General features: G+C 33.2%; 1 protein-coding gene across 2 annotated transcripts in view; it reads right to left on the bottom strand.

Moving 5' to 3' along the window:
- Positions 1-719: 719 nt before the first annotated feature.
- SGPP1 (sphingosine-1-phosphate phosphatase 1) overlaps positions 720-21,911 on the bottom strand; it is a 34,013-nt gene continuing 12,821 nt past the window's right edge. The window contains exons 2-4 of one of the 2 annotated variants that reach the window (XM_033108214.1): positions 17,379-17,468; positions 7,582-8,073; positions 720-1,096 (exon numbers count right to left, since the gene is read on the bottom strand). In XM_033108214.1, the coding sequence (XP_032964105.1) occupies positions 1,013-1,096; positions 7,582-8,073; positions 17,379-17,468 (666 nt within the window). In that variant the 3' untranslated portion in view covers positions 720-1,012. Of the gene's footprint in view, positions 1,097-4,507; positions 8,074-17,378; positions 17,469-21,911 lie in introns of those variants that run through there. The other variant, XM_033108215.1, reaches the window with a different exon arrangement.

The following is a 21,911-nucleotide window of genomic DNA, read 5'->3' as shown; positions in this document are numbered from 1 at the left end:
TGTTTTGTCACTGTGTTTATTGGAGAAAACAGGCACAAATGGGAATATGAAAGTCAATGCCAGTTTGGCACCAGCATCTTCATGCAGAATGGAATTCATACACAGAAATTTTCATAATGAACAAGAGTTCTGTAAAATGGCAGGGTCAGGATTTGAGAAAAACCACTGCTTGCAAACCTAGAAACTGAAGCCAGCTTCATGATAGATTTGCAAGGGCCAGAATAAGGTGTAACATAACATATCATGCCCTGGAACACTTTAAAGCCCCCCAAAACAGAAATCTATAATCTTTCCCTTCTACTTAAGAAACTGTCTCAGGGAAAAGTCACCAAAGTTGGCATGAGAGTTGCAGTGTGAATGATACGATACATATGGAATGGCTGGCTCTACTTGCAGATCTGCAATGTCTAGTAACATGATTGAGGGCTAATTTTAAAGTAAATGTAAGATAATATGGTCATTATGTCTTTTAAATTGGTAACAGAAACACACACACACCCCTGATGAGGAAGTAAAGAATCTTCTTGAACAATTTTGAATCAGAAAAATTGGTGATCATGGGTGTATTGTAGATTACCTCACACATAGGTATGGTCTCTGTGACTCTACTGGCAAACATCCTTCCTACATCACCTCACAATCTTCATGTCCCAAGCAAGCAGTTGTGGTTAGTCAGATGTGTGATAGGTTCTTAGCTCAATCCACGGATGAAATTTCAAGTATGGTGGGGTAAGTAGTAAATTGAACAACACGAACGTTATTCCCAGAGCATGCCTGGAAATCCCAGAGTCCTCGGGTAGGTAGTCCTGCATGGAGAACCCATAAAGCCTCCTTGTAGCTGGTCTGTAGACGCTTCCTTATCGTGCTGCATTTCCTCACGGTCCGTTATCAGGTTTCTGGATATGTCATTAGCTTGCTTTAGAACCCTCTAGGGAACTTTTGGAAGGTGGTGGTGGTGAAGGAGGTCCTCAAGATGTGACTGCTGGTTGATCTGCGAGCTGGACCTGGGCAATTAGAGGCTCCTCACCCCTCCAATCTCCGGAATGTGTGCTCCTCTTGCCTTCCCTGTTCCCATTAGCTGCCCCAAGGATACCACCTTGAGAAAACAAGATATCGTTGAGACCATTTGGACAGTATATTAGCTACCCCAGTTAGGGCCTCTATATACTTTTAAGATTTGGGAGGCAGGTACAACGCTGTACTCGCTGCCCAAGACAAGCTTTTTAAACCTGCCACCTACCAATCTGGAATGGCCTGCCCCTTTCTTTGGTCTTTCCCTGCCTACCTTGTATGTTTCGGATTACAGAAGGGACGCTCCCAAGGAGGTTGCAAACTAACAGGTAGGGGGAGTGTAACTTCACAAAGTTCTCCTAATTCTCTGGGGGCTCCTCCGCTAAATAACTGGAATTACAGCAGTCACGATTCCTGTCACTAAAACTCAAGGCCTTGAGCTTCATATAAAACCCAGAATATAAGAAAATGCCTTATTTCCCCTCTTAATAAGTAAACAAGATTTAGAGCAAAACACATCATTGTCTTTGATCAGATTTTAAAAAGAAACAATTCCTTCATAATTATCAATCAAACAATAGTTTCGATTACCTTCCATTGGGTGAAATTTCATCCACAAGCTAAGTGAGCAGTAAATAGTGCAACTCTTCTACTGGTAAAGAAAGGCAACGCTTCACTATACCCTTGTGTACTGATCATTTAAACAAACTGTTCAGCTTTATAGCCTACTACTCCCTTCCAGGTACTTTAATGTTCCAGACAAACTGCATTCCATTTATTTGCCAAACATGTCTAGTACTATCCCATTTCCATGTATTGATTCATCCTATTTCTTATTTCTAAAATGTATCCTCTGACCCACCACGCTGCTCTTAGTCCATCAAAATTTTATTTCCCTTAGAACTATTCAACAATACATCATAAAGTTATAGTCTGCCTGACTGAGCAAATATTTAAAATTGCACATGATAATCTGCTAATATTATAGATTTATGAATCGAGTAAAAAGTTGCCCCATATATGGGTTCTAAGATCCCATTTATATAAAATACTTATAACTCTATAATCACCCTTAATATATATAGCATAGTGGGAAAATGTAGACTATTTTTAGGAAAGGTAGAAAAATATTTCAGATGTAAATGTTACATTTGGGTTTATAATTGATTAATGGTATTTATAAATTAAGTTATATAGTTGTATGTTAATTTTTTAAATTTACAGCTGTTGTCAATGAATAAATAAAATTTTGGGAATACACTGCCAAGAGGAAAATATTTTTAAAGTATTTATTTTGTAAAGCTATTTGAAACATTTTGCAAAATAGAAAATTTTGAGGAATTATTACTTCAGTTTTTTTTTTACTTTTACTAGTTTAAGAGCATTATCAGGGCATTTCAATCAGAAATGAGCAAAACACTAGCCACTAAGATAAGTTTGGTGAATTTTATCCCTTAAATCAACCAAGATGGAAGAGGGGGTACCCTTTAGATACTAGGGGAATTAGAATCCACATTATTGCCATCAATTCCAATTGAATCCATAAACCTGGGATGGAGGGGTGTGAGTGAAATGGGTGAAGGGGATGCAAATGTACAAACTTTCAGTTATAAAATAAGTCATGGAGATGTAATACACAGCATGGTGACTATAGATAATAATACTGTACTGCATAATTGAAAGTTGCTGAGAGATCTTAAAAGTCCTTATTAAAAGATAAAACAATTTGTAACTATATACAGGGGCACATGTAAACTACACTTCTTGTGATCATTTCACATACAAATATAAAATCATTATATTGTAAACCTAAAACTACTATAAAGTTATATGCCAATTATACTCAATTAAAAATTTCTGGGCCTGGAGATCTTTGGGACCAGGGGAGCCTTTAAATGTGCTTAAGTAAAAAAATTGGTATTTGGGCCCTAAATATATCTCATCTACATTTTAATTACAAATAACAATTTAATTGTAACCATCACAGATTGTGAAGTAGTTGGTTATATTAAAGATTAAAGATCAAATGTACAAAGTAATATTCTCATGAACACATATCTTGTTAACTAAAAACTAAAGTTATATCCCTATATATACAGAATATTTTCTTTTCAGATTTGGTTTTAACTCTAAAGAAAATATCTTAAATTTAATTTGTATACATTCTATACTACAGGGAATTGTAGTAATTCCATGCAAAACATTTCAAGAATCTAAATTATCTTTAAATATTTGCATAAAATGAAAAAATTCTTACTAGATAAATTGGAAGCATTTATTTGCAGCCTAAACTTTTAAAACAGCTAAAACAAGAAGTAAAAGGTAGACTCCTACATCCTTTTAAACTGTTTTAGATCACTGACCTCTTTGAGAATCTGATGAAAGTTGTAGAATTTTTCCCCAGAAAAATGCACATGCTAGTGCCTGTCTAGGGATTCAGTATTCATTCAGCATATAATAACTGAATGCCTGCTGTGTCGCAGGATGCAGAGTAAATACAGGCACAAACTGTTTTTCCTCATGGAGCTTACACCATGGAGATGAAGACAAAAATTTTAAAGGTAATACATAAATATGTGCTATAATGGATTTAGGACAAGGGATAAACCTCAAATCTGAAGAGGTAATACTACCTCTTCTGGTATTTAAAAAAAAAAAAAAAGAGAATCCATTTTATGTCTCATAAACAAATACTACAAACCACATAACTGGTAAGTTTAGGAATTTTTTTTTAAATATAGCTTGCATACACTATATTGGTTTCAGACGTACAACATAGTGATCTGACATTTATAGACCTCTGATGTGATGAGTACACTGTCTAGTAACCATCTTACAGTGCGCAGTTATCACCCCATTATTGACTATACTCCCCTTCACCTTTTTTCACCCACCCTCCCACCCCACCCCCTCTGGTAACCACCAGTTTGATCTGTTTCTATGAATCTGTTGGTAAGTGTGTGAACTTTTAAAACCTGAGATAATGAACTTTATGACATTTAAGGTTGAAAATAAATCTAATGATGTTGGAGGTATCATGATACAATCTGTTAGTACAGATCATAAAGCAATTTTAAAATTTGGCTTTCAGAAAATGGCGGGGAAACCCATAAAAACAAACAAACATATTCTGTCATATCCTGTGGCTTGCAGTACTACAGGCTGGGCTTTTTAGATATTCATGGAAAATGCACCAAGACTAAAGATGATGAAAGGAAAAAAAGGACACATTAGGGAATACAAACTAGTTAGTGTTTATTTCTTCAAACATTTTTATTTTAAAAAAAGTTTCATTTATTTTTTCTTTGAATTTTCCATACTGTGTGTCTCACGAGAAAGAAATGTTTTATAAGGATCTGTAGTGGTCTGGTGGGCGTAATAATGGAGAGCTTTCAGAAAGTGGTAACTCCATATATAAAATTATAGTTGAATTCAGTATTATTCAGCTTCAGCTTCAGGTGTACAGTGCAGTAATCAGACATCTACACCGTCCGTGAAGTGGTCTCCCTAATAAGACAAGTGCCCATCTGTGAGGGGTGTAAATGTCTAACTATTACATTGTTTTGTACACCTGAAACTATTAAAAAAAAATTAAGAGCTTTCTAAAATGTCCATGACAAATAGCATGTTAAAACTTATTTTTATTGTGCTATTTATAGCTCATATAACTAATTAAAATTCAAGTGTGAAAGTTTTTTTAACGTACATATACTCTAGAAGAACATGACCAAAATTTGACAAAATATCCGACATACTATGTTCAATTACTCTTTCTCATACTATGTTCAATAACTCTTTCTCTTCCTTAAAAATCTCCTTAGCGAACAACAGCTCTCTTCAGAAAAACAAATTCAACTGCGAAACTGAATTTTTTAAGTTGGCCCTTTTTGATGTCCAGATTAAACAGTTAGGTTTTTAAATCTAGAGTAAACATTGTTAGTTAACAAAAAATGAAATTGCTTTGGCAATAAACTTTGCTGTATAAAATTGTGATTATATATTCAAAATAAACACATGCTAGTATTTACATACTCATCTTTATCAAATGTTTTATGAAAATTTGCCTTTAAATTGTATTCATACCACTGAATTAATTTTTATGTTGTCTCTGAAAGACACATTTTTAAAATTTACTTATAAAGCTAGTAAATAAAATAATTATGTAAGTCTGTAGTAGCACTGCTTTATATTCAGTCTTATGATGAGATTCTGGAAGACCTAGTTTTTCAATTCACATATTATGCATTTTAAAATCCAAAATAAAATATCCATGTTTATTTTACTTGAAAAAGTAACTGTTCCTAGAATTATGATTAATTCCCGAATTAATGGATTAGCAGTCAACTGCCTACAATAGTTACTGACAGATTTTACTGAAACATGTTTTATATATATGGTTTTAAAGAAATTATGAAACTTTTCACTAAAAGTACAATGTCAGAATGATCATAAATGGAGTCCAAAGCCAGTTTGAACCTTTTTTTCAATGTCTTCTAGTACTGAAAACAGTACTCTTGATTTTGAATACAATGCTCCAGAAGGAATACCTGCTAAAATGAAGATCCTGGACACTTTATAAATCTCTACCAGATAACACAGAGACAAATGCATAGAAGGCAAACAAAACAAAACACCTTCCAATCCTGCATTTGGCTTTTATTTTTAAATACATTTAGCATGAAACTATCATTGAACAGAAAATAATAAAACCCAAAAAAAAGGAGTTTTTCCAAATATCTTTAAAGCTAGATATAAAAATTAGTAAGATAGCATAGACCCAAATTACAGGATGTCCCTAAAATTTGATTAAACACATTTTGAAAGAAAAGTTCTTTGCGCATTTTCCAATGTACCGATGTGTTCCCAGGTGCCTTAGTTTCCTTTAGACTATTAGGTAAAGGTCCCAAATTTAGTTGCTTTATTTAAAATTATCAGATTCAGTATTGGTAAAAATTACCATATCTCTAAATTTTCAATCAAAATTATAAAAATATGAGCTCAAATAGTTATGCTGCCCAAAATAGAAACATCTTAAGTGATACTTCTGGATAATCAGACAGATATTGCACTAAAGTAATTCCATACCTGATGCTCATTTATATGGAAAGTTAATTCTCCTCTTTATGAAACACTACAAATAAACTTAATGTTAACCTAATTATTATTATACTTAGAAATATAAAGGCACAGACAGAATAAAGAATAGTTTACTACTACACCCAAATTTTCCACTGTGAAAATAAAAGTTGAAAAAATAATAGGATCTAAATACTGATACTTTTAGATTTTATAATTTACGATAAGTAGCTAATAAGTGGGTATTAAAAAGTAACTGCTAAATCCAATCCTTTCCAAATAATGTAGGAAAATGGTTTGTTTACACATGAAGCATGTGCACTGTCCCATTTAACATTTCAATTACATTTCCGTTCACTGGAACACCTACCTGCACTATAAATAAACAATCAAGACAATGTAAAAAAAAATATATCTTGATCCTATAATTTAACAATGCACAGAAAAATACCTAGAAAAAAGTAAATATTTATCCATTTAGTTTCTCCATAAATTAGTGAGTTTAGCCCATTCCACATTTCTTTCTAAACAAAGGCTAAAGAATTGAGTGTGTTTTACTTTAGTCCTGTTAGCTGGACATATATTTTTAAAATATTTGCCTGATTATATGTAACTTTAAGATTAAGTTAGCATCTTATTTTTATATCACAGTATACATGGCATTTCTCAATACAGCAACAGAAAGGCACAATTAGCAAGCAATAAAATTCAGTACCTGAATTATTAAACTGATGTCCAGAACAACTGCAAATAAAGTACATTCAACACAGTATACAGAACTGGAAAAAAAAAAGGAATCCAAAAACTAATTTTTCTGAAAATTTGGTCCATTAAAAATGCCTCCCATGTTCAACATCATGGGTTAACATGAAAGGTGATGGCAGTGTAAAAAGAGGCAGTAAATCAATATATGGTAGCATATGAATTCTGGTCTAGTAATTCTGCAATTTAATTAGGAAATGGCTACCATAATAAATAAACATTAAATATATCTGTTAATAGAAATATACCTGTATTAAGTCCAAATACACAGGCACAACTCTTTGCATATTATGATTGATTTTATAATACACCCCCACAGTTTAAAAAACTTAGGTATATTATTTTATATATAACATATATTAGATACATAATTGCATATTATATACCTTAATACATATTATATATAATGAATCCATAACAGCACAAAACTCTCCAAGTATTACATGAACATTCTAAATGGATACTTTTTCTCAGTGTTGAAATAGCTCAGCTCACCTAAAACAATATCTTGATGTGCAATGATAAAATGCACCAACTCTTAGAAATTTACTTAAATAATTATTTAAGTTAAATTCCTGCAAAAGCCTAACTCTGATTTGGCTTTTAACTAGAATACATTTTAGATATCAAAAACTGATACCCTCCTTTCTTATCATAAACAATATTTTTCCATCAAGAGATACCAATAAAGAAAAATATGTAAGGAATCAAAAATGAGATAGAGAAACCAACCATTCCATAGGTGATATACCGATAGGGGAGTTCAACCTCCATGTGCTGTCTTGCTTTTCGAATATCATCACATGGTTTATTGAAGATTTTACAGGCTAAAGGAATTGTGATCTTTTTCATTATATCTCTGATTACTAGTACAAATGCCATCCCTATGAAGATCCGCAATATGGCTTTTCCAAACAGAGTTACAGTAATGGGGGGCCTAACTAAAGGTAATGTATCCAGAGGAGGCTCTAATAGCAGACCCATGTTATAGGTAACATGAGATCCACAGGCAATTCCAGCACCACTTCCTAAAATCTCAGCTGTGTCTCCTCGGGATGTACTCCAGGTATCAAGAGTAAAAGAAAAGATCCCCAAGGCTAAATGAAGCCCAATGATGATTAATGGAGCATATTTGTGAGTTTGGTTGAAGTTGTCAATCAGGTCCACAAATGGAAAGAAGATAGCTAAGATTACAATGGTATATAGGAATCCAGCAATAATGTCCTGGGGAAAGAGAAAAGTAGAGTTGTTTAGTATAATACTATTTTTGGCATCTAAAATTATATATATAGTTCACATTTCAAATGTTAATAGATATAAATTTTTAAAATGTGTCACATTCTCGAAGTAAATTTTATGAACTGGCCTAAAAACTGTTTTAATGACAATAAAAAAATTTATTAATAATAATGAAAGAATTGTTTTCATAGTTCTACCCTTTTATAAATTAACTTGCAATGTAAGTTAAAAGTATATATTACATTTAAGTAAATACATATGTATATATGTGTATGTGTGTATATATACATATATATAAATATATATATATAATTTAATATATCACAAATTTACATTCAGATCCTCAACAATTAACTATGCTTAAATTATGAAGTTTTGATTTCTGGGAAGAGTATAGTTATTTTATAGAGAAACCATCTTCATTTTCATGATTTCAATATATAATTATTTCCATGATTAAAGAAGATACAAAGCCTGGGTAGTTTCCTTTTCTCATTCATTCATTCTTTCATTCATTTACTGAACAAATACTTGTTAAGTACCCACCTATGCCTGGCACAACTTTAAGGAATGAGAATATATTGCTTAATAAATGACAAAATTCCTGCTGTCATAGAGCTTATATTTCAGCGGGGAAGACGGACAATAACCCTTTAAGTAAAAAGTAGATAAATATTGTAATTTCAGATAGTTGTGTTATGCAGAAAATTGAAAAAGGACAGTGGGATAACATGATGAAAGGCCCTATGGAGTGATGAGGGAAACCTGTGCGAGGAGGTGACACTTCAGCAGAGACCTGATTTCAAAAACAAGTCAGTCCTACCTTTAGATTTAAAGAAAAGTATTCCATGTAGAAGGAATATTAAGTGTCAAGGGCTTGAGGCAGAAGAGAACCTAGTGAACTCAAGGAACTGAGACAAATCCAGTGGGGCTCAAATAATGAACAAAGGAAAGACACAGGCGGAGGCCAAATCATGAAGGGCCCTTGTAGTCTAGGCAAGGAGTTTAAATTTATTTCAAAAGTGATAGGGAACCATTGAAAGATTCCAAAGTAAGAGTGCAACACTCCATCTGCTGTGTATAGAATGAATTATAGAGGAAAAGTATGGAAGGGACAGGAGACCACTGGACACACTGGTGGGAGGCTACTGCAGTGGTTCACTCTAGACATGATCCATAGCTACATGAAGAGAAATACACAGATGGATTTAGTAAATTATTTTAATATTAAAGCTGACACTTCAACCTGGTGATAGATTAAATGTGGGAGAGAAGCAGAAGGGATCAAAGATGATTCTTAGCTTTAGGCATGAACAATGGGTAGGTGATAGATAATGGTTTACTGGAGGAAATAAAATAAAACTATTATTGTTAAGAACTTTTCTTTCTGAATCATTCCTGACATGAATAAAAACATTTCAGAATTTCCATCTTAAAACAAACAAAACAAAAACCTATGGGATCTACTCTCTGTTACTGAAAATTTTATCAAGAATTGCTTATATTCACTGCCTCCACTTCCTCACCTCCTATTTTTTCCCTAAACTCATCACTGCACTGACACCACTCTTTTCATACTCGTTGTCTTTATGCCAATAACAATGGTCACTCAACATCATTCAACACAGTTAAGGGGACTAGTTGCTTAAGGTTTTCCTGTCTGAAATTTTCTATTATGTAATATTTGGTACACATAAAAAGACATGTGGTGTGCATATGAATTTAAAAAATTAATATTTATGAAATCACTACCCAAAAAAGAACTATATTACCAGTACTCTGAATCTACTGGTGTGCTATCTTCCAATTTTAACTCTCTGCATTCTCCATTATATACCTTTTTTGGCTGAATAAATATGTTTTTAAAAACTGTTTTATCACATATCTCCAAACAAAATATTATCTACTTTTGCTTCTTTCTGAGCTTTATAAAAAATGTTATCATACAGTATGGAGTCTCCTTTGATTTGCTTTTTAAACTAAACATTAAGTTTTAAGATTCATTCATTGTATTTAGTTGTAGTTCATTCACTTTCACAACTGTGTAATATTTTACTGTGTTTACATAATTTACCCATTTCCCCATTAATGGTCATTTAGGTTGTTTTCAGGTTTCGGATTAATTCATTGGTTATGGTTGAACTTGAATGCTTTCTTAATTGGTATCTATTCTTAAGCCGACCAGGAATATTATTGACAATGTTACTCTATTCTTTCTTTTGATGTTCCCTGGTGTGGGTCTATGAGTTTCTTGTAGGAATGGAATAGCAGACACATAGGATATATGCATGTTCAATTTTACAAGACAATAAAAAATTTCTAAAATGTTTGTAGAAGTTTATTTCTCTTCAGTTGTTCTATTTTCCTGATTATTATTTTTTTCATAAATTTATGGGCTATTCCTTTTCTATGCAATTTATATTTGTGTCTTTTGGGCAACTCTTCTTTTGGATTTTCTTCTTGCTGATTTACACGATTTCTATATACAGTCTTCATATAAATCCTTTATCAATAAAATCAATAATATGTGTTATAAACATCTTTTTGGAATTGGTGGCTTGCATTTTAATTTTCTTTTTGGCATCTTTTGATAAATGTAAGTTCTAAATTTTAACGTAGTCATATTTATCAGTATTTCTTGTTTAAAAAATCTTTCCTGTTGCAAGATCATAAAGGAATGTTATTCAAAATGTTTTTTAAGTTTGCCTTTTACATTAAGACTTCAGTGTACGCCAAATTCCTGCCATTGTTCTCACTGTGCAGTAGCAGTTCAATAAAACCTTTGTCATCGATTGGCAAAATCAACAGTACAATGCTTTAAACATTGTTCTAAACAATATTCACTTCCAAACTATGGAATATAAAAATGGCTACAGAAGATACAGACAGTTACTAAACAGACTAAGAATTGAATATTCAACTAAAAATTTTTGAGGAAATAGATTGTTTTGTTCACCACCACCTTTTTAATTAGTTTAGTATATAGCAGATGCTCAAATATATGTTGAATGGATGAATAAATGAATGAATAAATAAACAAAGCCTTTATAGGAATTTATCAATTTTAATAGACTCTACTGAGTTACTTGCAAATGCATATCTTTACTGTTTTTCAATAATTACTGTATTCTATGTATTAGAAAAACATTTAAAATTTTTATTTCTACATAAAACAAGTTTTTACTGATATTTTCCTATTCTACAATATGAAGTGAGATTATTTAAAATTGTAGTTGTTTTATATGACTCCTTTTATAGTAGGTAGGAAAGATATAATTAACAAAATGTCTCTCAAAGTATCAACTAAGGCAATAAATACCACTTGTGCATTCAAAGTTCTTAGTACATATGAAGCATTTAATAACTGGCTTCTGCCTATCATTAAACTTCAATGCCAGATCTCACAATGAATTTGTAGACTCTATTTCCTCTCATTTTGGAATTACATTTCCCACCTATATTTTAGGCAAACTATTACGTATCCTTTGAAATTCTGCTCAGGCATCTACCTCCTTCATAAACTTTCTCCTCCTACCCCATAATAAGGAACGTCCTTCTCTTTGCTTCCTTAGCATCTTCTACAAACCTGCTACAACAGTTATCACATCATTTTCCATTTCTTTGCCTGTTTATTTCTCCCCAAAACCAAAGGTTCACAACTCTTGCTCCCCATCAAAATCACTCAGGGAACTTTATAAAAATATTGGTGCCTGGGCCAATCCTCAGAATTAGTGATTGAATTCAACGAAGTGGGAGTGGGGCATCAGTATTTTTTTTTTTCCACAAAAAGGCTACCCAGTGATTCTTTTGTGTAGCCCCAGTTGAGAACTACTGCGTTACATATTTATATTATATATTAATATTTAGACTGATTTCTCAAAGGCGAAGACTTTATCTTGTTTATACATATATACCCAGTGCCTGGCACACAGTAAGCAGGCAATAAATATTTGGTTAGTTAAATTAAGACAGTTAAAATAATTCTTTAGACTCATCACATTTTGCCTGACAAGAACTCTGTAAGAGAAATAGATAAAACATAATTTCAACTTAGACTAAAGACCTTTTCAGGGAATAATAATAATTTGTGTACTAAAAACACTGTTGTAAGACTTTACATTTATTGTCACATTTAATCCTTACAAGCACCCTGATATGGCTTGCCTGGGATAATCTCATTTTGCTGTTGTCCCCAAAGTAAATATTAAAAGTTCCCCTTTTATCCCTTTAAAAGTGTCCAAATTTGATGAAAATTTATGGTTACTTTAATTAACCAGTTTTTAAAGAAAGAAAACTAGCCTAAGGTCACACAGCTAGTTATTTAATCTCGTAGAATGAAAGCGCTCAATACATTTGTTGGTTAAAAAAATAAATAGAATATTCTCAACATTAGGAATTAAATATTGGGTGTGAAGAGAAACTAAATTTTCAACATTTTTTTTGAACATGAGGTCTTCCCCAAAAACTCTCTGATATACACTAAAAGTTACCTAAGAATTTTGGTTAATTGAATTTTACAGCAATTACTCAAAGATCCAACAAGTACCCAAACTGACCATATTTTTGAATATGGAGATTGCAACTTATGTGACTGTCAAACTCTATTCTTCATATTTCAGATCCCTACTTGCCAAATAATTTCAGTTTATGAGGTTATGCTTCTTTGTTTGCTATCTTACTCCTTTTCCCTAATTTGTAATTAAAGGCACAGGTCTTGGAGAATAAGCACAGGACAGTAGCTGGTGCTTCATTTTTTTACTTAAATTTCATGACTGATTCAAAATTTTAAGTTTTATGCTAATGCGAAAATGTTTTGAGCCTTATAATTCTCACACAGAATGTGTACCAAGTTAGATGTTTGAATTAAATGACAGTTGATGAGCTATTTATAGAAAACCATATATATTTACTCTCAGGTTAAAGAAGGGTTAACAGCTCTGCAGTTGGCTATTTTTAAAATTACAGTTCTTTTATATTATAGATGTAAGTACATGTTCATTCCTGTAAAATGTTTTTTATGATACCTTAAGACTCATATCAATTATACTTCTAGAAATACATTTCAGTATGACTAAAAATCCAATATTTGGTGTCCTCTACTTTTTTTGTATATCTCCAAGAATATTAGATTGCTACAAGACTCTATACAAATCTGCTGCCTTTTTTGATTGAGTCATTGTTTATGATATTACCCGAGATAGTAAGGGGATATTGAACCTCCATGCAACAAAACCAGAAAGAAGGAATGACTGAGTTCAAGATATAACTATGGTGGCTATCGCTGTGATATTAATGTATAACTAAATGCTTTTAAGCATCACACTACAAAGTGTGCAGTGAAGAAAATTAATGTTAAAAACATAACTCAACGTAGCAAATTTTCCAAAAAGAAACTTGGCAATTTTAGAAACTTATTATAATTTTATGCCCTTAAGGTTAATTGATAATTATGCATTTAAGTGGATTATTCAGGGTTATCATCAAATTTTTGGTAGAGAATATCAAATACCATAAATTTAATAAAAATTTATTATGTATTAAATCTGGAATTTTCTCCTTTTCATTTCTCCTGATGAGGAAATAGAACAAGAGAGTCTAGCCATTAGTTGTGACTAGAATTTAGAACTCTTGTTGTCTCCTAGTGTTTTGTTTTGTTTTGTTTTGTTTTAGTTATAATATATTTCAGGTGTCATGCTTCTAATTTTTAATATGCCACTGATACAAAGAGGGTTTCTAACAACAAAATGTATTGTTGGAATGGATTGTGTTTGATCATCTTTTTTAAGACAAAAATTTCAACATCAATCTTTAATAATAAAATTCAAATGTAATACATACTAACTATAAAAAAAAAGAAAATACAGATAAACATTAACAAATAGTTATTATCCAGAAATAACCAATATTAAAGCTGTTAGTGTTAACTGTTCTAGATCTTTCTCTAAAACATATTTTTAGGGTTTTGGTTTTTTTTTGGCTTGGTTGTTTTTATTTTTATTTCTTGTTGTAAAAAAGGGTTAGAGACAGACACTACTTTACCATCTCATAATATCTTTCTAAAAAGCTTTTCCATATATAGACATATAAAATGTTAGTATTATTTGGTGTAAATGTAATTACAACATATTCATAATTTTATTAATGTAGAAACAAAATAGAAATTTGACAAGTATTCAGTCTGGTAACTTGAAGTGGCTTGTGTTTTAAGAAATTAAATTTTGAGAGCTAGGTTTGATCATAAATGAAGAAAAAAATGGATGTAGTAACTCTCCTTTTCTGCAGATAAAGAAAATTAATTTAGAGAAGTAGGAGGATATTAAAAATTAATGAATCTGTTACTCTTTGTGTTGTAACAATAACAAAGTATTTAGCAAATACTGAATGAAGTGTTCATTATAAATTATTTAGAACATTTTATTAGAACTGTATTCTTAATGTTAATGAAGATATTAACTTACATAATATGGTATCTAATCACCTATTAGCAACTCCTTGGGCACACTGCCTATAGTTCCATACTAACTTCACAATAAACAGTGAAGATTCAAAATATGATTAAGAAAATAGTTCAAACTGCAAGTAATTACTGAAACATCAAAATACAGGAAAAGCAAAAATTGTGGGACTATATTAGACCCAAATGTAAAAAAATGGGTTCATTATGGATATAATTTCATATATCAATTATAAAATAAGAAGCAATATATTATTGATTAGGAATAGTTGTGGTTATAACACAGAATCATAATTTACAATCATTATCTGATATATACAAAATGAACTAAACTCAGCTTGAATATTTGACCAATCCACTAAGTATTGCTCTTTTTTTTAAAGAGCACCATAATTGAATATATATATTCAATATAATCAGATTCTTATTACACATGTTGTGGTGATAATGAATCTAGGGATAGATAATATTATTTAATATCTTTTTCCTTCAATAAATATCAAGGATTCATTTTTTTTTATCACTCAAAGATGCATAACTATTTGGAAGTTCTTTAAGAGTGACATTGCTAACTAACTTTTGGGAGTAGAAAGGAATAACTCTAATAAGGCACAGGGATGGATAATAATATTTTCTTATGATAAATTAAATTTGATGTAAGACTACGAAACTTCCCATAAAATTAGTAGAGAAGAGCAACAGAGATAGAACGGTACATAAATTCACAATTTATATTAATATAAATAATTGTAAAAAGTCAAACACAAATAATTTGCTTATTACAATCATATTTGGGCCTTTGGGAAATTTTATTAGTGAAGGGGTAAGTGCTAGTGGCAAACAATCTAAGTAAGAAATAGGAACCCAGTATTTCCATAGCTATGACAAAACCTAATGAGATTTTTTTTTTTTTTTTTAAGATTTTATTGGGGAAGGGGAACAGGACTTTATTGGGGAACAGTGTGTACTTCCAGGCTCTTTTCCAAGTCAAGTTGTTGTCCTTTCAATCTTAGTTGTGGAGGGCGCAGCTCAGCTTCAAGTTGTTGTCCTTTCAGTCTTAGTTGTGGAGGGCGCAGCTCAGCTCCAGGTCCAGTTGCCATTGCTAGTTGCAGGGGGCGCAGCCCACCATCCGTTGCGGGAGTTGAACCGGCAACCTTGTGGTTGAGAGGATGCACTCCAACCAACTGAGCCATCCGGGAGGCAGCTCAGCTCAAAGTGCCGTGTTCAATCTTAGTTGCAGGGGGCGGAGCCCACCATCCCTTGCGGGACTTGAGGAAATGAACTGGCAACCTTGTGGTTGAGAGCCCACTGGCCCATGTGGGAATCGAACAGGCAGCCTTCGGAGTTAGGAGCATGGAGCTCTAACCGCCTGAGCCACCGGGCCGGCCCGAGATATTTTTATAAGTAGAAAATTCTAAAAGTGAAAGTTGCTAAGGACAAGAAAAATTTTATATAACTTATTAGAAATTTATGGATTCTGTGAATTAGTTCATCTCTCTCCACCTTTTTTCTGATCGTTTATCTAACAATATGATACATAATACGTTCACAGAATGTGGTAAGAGACACCACACTAGATGCAAGGTATAGAGAGAGAAAAAAGTTACTTTTCTCATGTTGCTTATTGTCTATTGTGGGTGACAGATAAGGGAAAAAAGCACTTTCAGTTTAGGGTAAGTGTTATGCCAGAATTATGCTCAAAATGCTCTGGGAGAAGGGTCACCTAGCTAATCTTAAGAAAGTAAAGATGGGGGCGGCCTGATGGCTCAGTTGATTAGAGGTCGAGCTCTTAACAACAAGGTTGCCAGTTCAATTCCCACATGGGATGGTGGGCTGTGCCACCTGTAACTAAAGATTGAAAATGGCGACTGGACTTGAAGCTGATGGGCCCTGGAGAAACACACTGTCCCCCAATATTCCCCAATAAAATTTCAAAAGGAAAAAAAAGAAAGAAAGAAAGGAAAGAGGGGAAAGATAGGAAATAAGAGCATTTCTGTGAGTCTTGAAGAACGTATAGGATAGTTAGCTAGGCTAAGGAAGGTGAAGGGCATTTCAAGCAGAGATTACAGCAATCCCAAAGGTACTCCTTTGCAGTTGAGGAATCGTAAGATCATTCAGTATGGCATCATATTTGTGTTTTAGGAAGTATATTATAACAGGAGACTGAACATGGAGCCGTGTCAAACCAGAAGTAGGACTACTAATTAAGAAGCTGTTGAGTAATCTGGTTAATTGATGAAGCAGGCCAGAACTAACGGAATGTCAATAGGGATAAAGAGGAAGGGAAGTGAGTAGATGTAGCTGAAAAGACTGCAGGATCCCTATGTTGCTGCTTTTAAAACTGCATTGCATTCTCAAAATAAAATATCTGCTGTGAGCCCTAAAATACTGTTGGGAAAGAAAACTACAGTTTAATAATATAAGTGGCACCAGGATAGTTTAAGTGCATTTAAGTTTCTAGTCACTGGGTCTTCATTAATACTAAGTAGAGCTCTCCTTGGTTTCTGCATTTACATTGTTGGTTTTGACTCAGCATTAGGAGAGCCAGAGAAGAGAATGAGAAGGAAAATAAAGCTGAGACTGGAAAAAGGGAGAAATGTTATCCTGAATATAATACTTGGTTATTGTGGTTGCTGGAAACTCTTTCTATCACATACATGATAATTATGTTAAAACTTCACAAAGCATGTTGATTTTTTGCAAAACACAAGATTTATAACTATATTTTCTAAATTAGGTTTTATATTACTTTGCAAATGATTAAAAATTAATTATTAAAATGCTTGTCAATTTCAGAAAAAAAAATCAAGCACTGTGAACACAACGTTTTCCTTACCAGAATGGAGTGCATTCCCATGTAAATTCTACTTAGGCAAACTAGGGAACACCAGCATGGAATAAGAATCAGTCCATATATAAGAGGATACTAAAGGGGAAAAAAAGTAAAATTAGTTAAATAAATTAGGTTAAATATAAACAAGCAAATTAAAAACAAATCATTATGCTATAAAATTCCACAAAAACAAAAACTATGAGTTTTTATTCTCCATTTTATTCCCAGCACTAACCCTAAGCATGGCACACAGCAGACATTCAAGAAATACTTCTTCACGTATGAACAAGTGAATGAAATCTGATGTTTTTACACTCTTCTTTGTTGCAACTGGCTCATTTTTGCTTCTACAGTAAAGATTCAACCACCAGCATGTTACAGAAGAATAAAAACAGGTAGGAGACATAGTTTTCACATGGTTCAAAAATGAGAGCGCCTCTGGAATAGTGCCTGAATCTGGGCATGTAAGGGTCCGCGCTTCCCTAGGGAGGCGGACAGCATTATCTCCCTCTCACTCCTATTGGTAACTGCTATCTGCAATTTCTATTGACATTTCGCCATCTTGTATTCAATATTCAACACCTTGTAATTTGTTTTCCACTTCTGGCCCTCAACTAAAATTTTAAATTGTAACCTTATTGAGAAAAAATTTGATAGGATACAGGAGAAGGTCATAAAAAAGAAACAAAATGTAGACAACTCTTGGTATCAATGGCACTGGTTTAGGAGTTCGCTTTGAATCTCCTGGGATTAGCGGAGAGGAAGAACGATTAGACTTGCAAGATGGTAAGTTTGTAAGGAAGGTGGAGGGAGGCACATTTGAGGCAATTTATGACTCATTATTTCAAATTTCTCAAGAATTTGAAGACAAGGTGGTTTAATTCAGTAAAAATTCAAGGTGGTTCAATAAGAAGTGAGGTTGAAAGAAGGGAGTTAAGTAGGGTTGTAAGAATGGTAAAGATTTAGAACATAGTTGTTTTGATTTGATTTTTCTACTGCATTTAATATGGCCCACAACTTTCTTCTTGCAACTCCAAATACCCTTGATTTTTATAGCATCACACTCTCCTGGTTTCCCTTTAACTGTATATTTTTTTCTGACTTTCCCACAAGAGACTGTATCTTCCTCTTCTTGCCCCTTAAACATTGATATAAGTAAGAATTCAGCCCTTAGTTGTTTGCAGCCTCACCTTTCCTATTTTTTCCTCTACTTAGCATGATGGAGACCTATCCATTTCCCTAGGTTTAATAACCACACAGCTAACTACTGCACATATCTCCACCTTGAGGTCCCCATGGAGTTAAACCCCAAATACCTCAAACCAAACTCATCATCCTCCCAACCAAACTTGTTCCTCCTCTCATATTCCCTATTTCATTTGGAAACATAATGCATGTAATAATCTAAATGTTAAATATAAATTATCTTTGATTCTTCCTTATCCCTCATATTCAACCAATAGCCAAGTCTTGCTGATTTTATCTTCTAAATATTTTGGATTCTGTCATCTCTTCTCCATCCTACGTACACTGCCCTTGTTCAGATCCTCTTTTCTAAGCTCTACCTATTTTCTTAGCCATTTTTCTATATGCACGAGAAACCTGATAATGAGGCAAACAGATGTGTAACCATATAATGAGGTAAGTGCTATGATATTAGTATACTGAAAGTTCAGAGGGTGCCTAAGGAATGAGCATTTAGCTTAGTTTGAAGATGTTAACAAAGACTCATAGATTAAGTAAAATTCAAATTGTCCTGAAAGATGAGTAGGATGTAGTCTTTAGAGAAAAGAAGGAGTGAGTACAGGGCAAAAAAAAAAACAAAGGTAGAGGGCATTCCAAACAGCAGGAACACCATGAGCAAAGGCTTGTGTACGAGACACTGTGAGTAGTGTGGTTTTCTGGTAGAATAAGCTTACGTTCTTACCGGGGGGGAAGCACCAAATAGTAGACATAAGGTATGTAAATTATACATACGTATATAAATAATATAAAATATATAAATTATACAATAGAACATGGTAAAAAGTTTGGAGAAAGAAAGAGAACAGGTGTTGAAGAAACGTCAAGTATTCCTTCTGTTTCTCCTACATCTTCAGTTTACCTGCAGCTAGATCGGGACCAAGTGACTAGTTTTGGCCAAGGAGCTGAGAAAAAAAGTGACTTATGCCACTTTCAATCATTCTATGAACTCTCTTTTCCCCACAGATGTGATCCTGGAAGGCACATGTTGAGATTCATCAGAGGATGGGCAAACTTCCATCAGCCTGGTTCCTGAGGTCCTAAGTAGAACAAAGTTGTGGGCTAACCCATAATGAATATGTAACACAATGAGAAATAAACTTTTGTTGTTAGCCGAGATTTGGGGGTTAAGTCATTCCCAGAGCATAAACAAGTTTATCATAATTAAAACATTAGCAGAAATAGCATCAGGAGTTTGGGAATATGCATGGGGCAGGTTAAAGTATTAAATAAAAGACAGTCAATGTGGACTTTATTTAGAAGCTGATTTGAGGCAAGCCTGGATGGAGATAAGAGAATTAGCCAAGCAGATATCCAAGGGAAGAACATACACCAGGCAAGGGGATCAGGTACAGCAAAGTCTCTAATGAGGAAATGTGATCTGGCAAGGAGGCCAGTATGGCTGGAGCCACACTGGGGAGAGGAGAGAGAAGTAATGAGGGCTAGAGCAAGCAGAACTGAGGTCACTGTAAGAAATTTGACTTTATTGTGAATCAAATGGGGAGCCACTGTACGGTTTTGAACAGAGTAGTGTCATGATGGCTGCTATGTTGAGATTAGACAATAAGGGATCAAGGGTGGAAACAGGGAAACCAGTCAAAAGGCTTTTGGTATAACCTAGGTGAGAGATAACAGTGGCTTCTGTCTCTCTATCAGGCACTCAGACGTTTTAAATTTTTCTGTTAATTTTTAAAAAAATTGTTAATTGCAAGGAGAGCCAAACAAGTAAACAATAACCAAGAAATTCTCCTATGCTAGCCTCTTTTTGTTTTCACTTAGACCCTATAAGGAAGTAAAACTGTAAAGTTATTGATGGGAATTATTTGTACACAAAAGATTGAAGAATAATTCGTTTATAAAGTCTCAAAAGCTATGGCTGATGGGGGGACAAAGGGAGAGTTTTTGAGTAGGGACAATGAAACGGAATTTAACTTAACTCAAACCACATCTATTCAGGTTTAAACAGGAGAGTTGGGAATGCAATCGAGTTAGAGACAGAGGCTAAGGAAGAAGCTATGAACCTTTTTATTTTCCTTTTCCCCATTCTAGAGCACCCTTAGACTTCACTGGGGTAAGGTTAACTAGTTGGGAAAAGAATAATTCACTTTTATTCTTATTGATTGGTTGATGTTTTTAGCTATTAGTCTCTTCCTTCAGAGTATTTTTCCTAGATTTTCTTTTTCTAGGAAGAAACACATTTGGGGGTATACCTCATCCAATTCTGACTATATATGACTTTCATATTTATTCCCCACTGAATAAAAGAATTCTGAATCACAAAGTATCAAAGCAAAGAAGCATTTCATCAGTTAACTTTAAGCAGATTTTAAAAACCCATAAATTTTAATACTAAAGGAAATAAACTAGATCTAAAGTGAGATCCTGTGGGGAGAGGAAGAATTATGCATAATAACCAATTCACCTGGCATGCTTATTTATATTTAAGAATATCCAAACTGCATTTATCTTTAATTTTATATTAAACTATCTCTAAAAACAAATTTAGGACCACTATCCTCATTTAGATGTAACTGGAAGGAAAATAGATTTATGCAAAATTATCCTTTCCTAAGAAATAATAGAATTTATTACAAATACATAAAATATACATAGACTACTCTCCATTTCAGCTGTCTTTGTTAGTTCTCCTTTTCTTCACAGCTCCTTAGTATTAGTGTACCCAAGGGCTTAGCTGTAACGATACTTCATTTCCCAATCTATACTTACTTTCTTAATGATTTCATACAGTTTCAGCAATTACATACAATCTGTATGTTCATAACTCAAATGTCTGTCTCTACCTGAGACGTCTCCTGAATCCCAGACTTGTATATCTAACTGCCTACTTGGTATTTCCACTTCAATGTCTAATAGGCATCTCAAATGTAATAATGACTAAATCTGAACTCCTCGTTTCTCTTCCATTTCTTCATCTGACAAGCTACTTCTGCCGATATCTTCTTCCTGGTAAACAACTTCTCCATTGTTCCATTCTGAAGGCCAAACATCTTGTTATCTTTGACTTCCTCATTCATATTTACCATCCAATCCATTAACAGTTATCAGTTATATCTTCAAAATATACCTTGTTATTAATTGTATCCCATGGTAATTACAAAGAAAGTATCTAAAAAACATATACAAAAGGTAATGAGAAGACGATCAAAATGGTATACTATAAGAAAAATCAAACACAAAAAAGCAGTAATGTAGGAAATGAGAAACAAAAAAGGTGTAAGACATACAGAAAACAAATAGCAAAAGACGGAGATTTGCAGAACAGATAAGAATACA

Source organism: Rhinolophus ferrumequinum, chromosome 6 (genome assembly GCF_004115265.2).
Source record: "Rhinolophus ferrumequinum isolate MPI-CBG mRhiFer1 chromosome 6, mRhiFer1_v1.p, whole genome shotgun sequence".
NCBI lineage: Eukaryota > Metazoa > Chordata > Mammalia > Chiroptera > Rhinolophidae > Rhinolophus > Rhinolophus ferrumequinum.
This window is presented reverse-complemented; position numbering and strand designations above follow the sequence as displayed.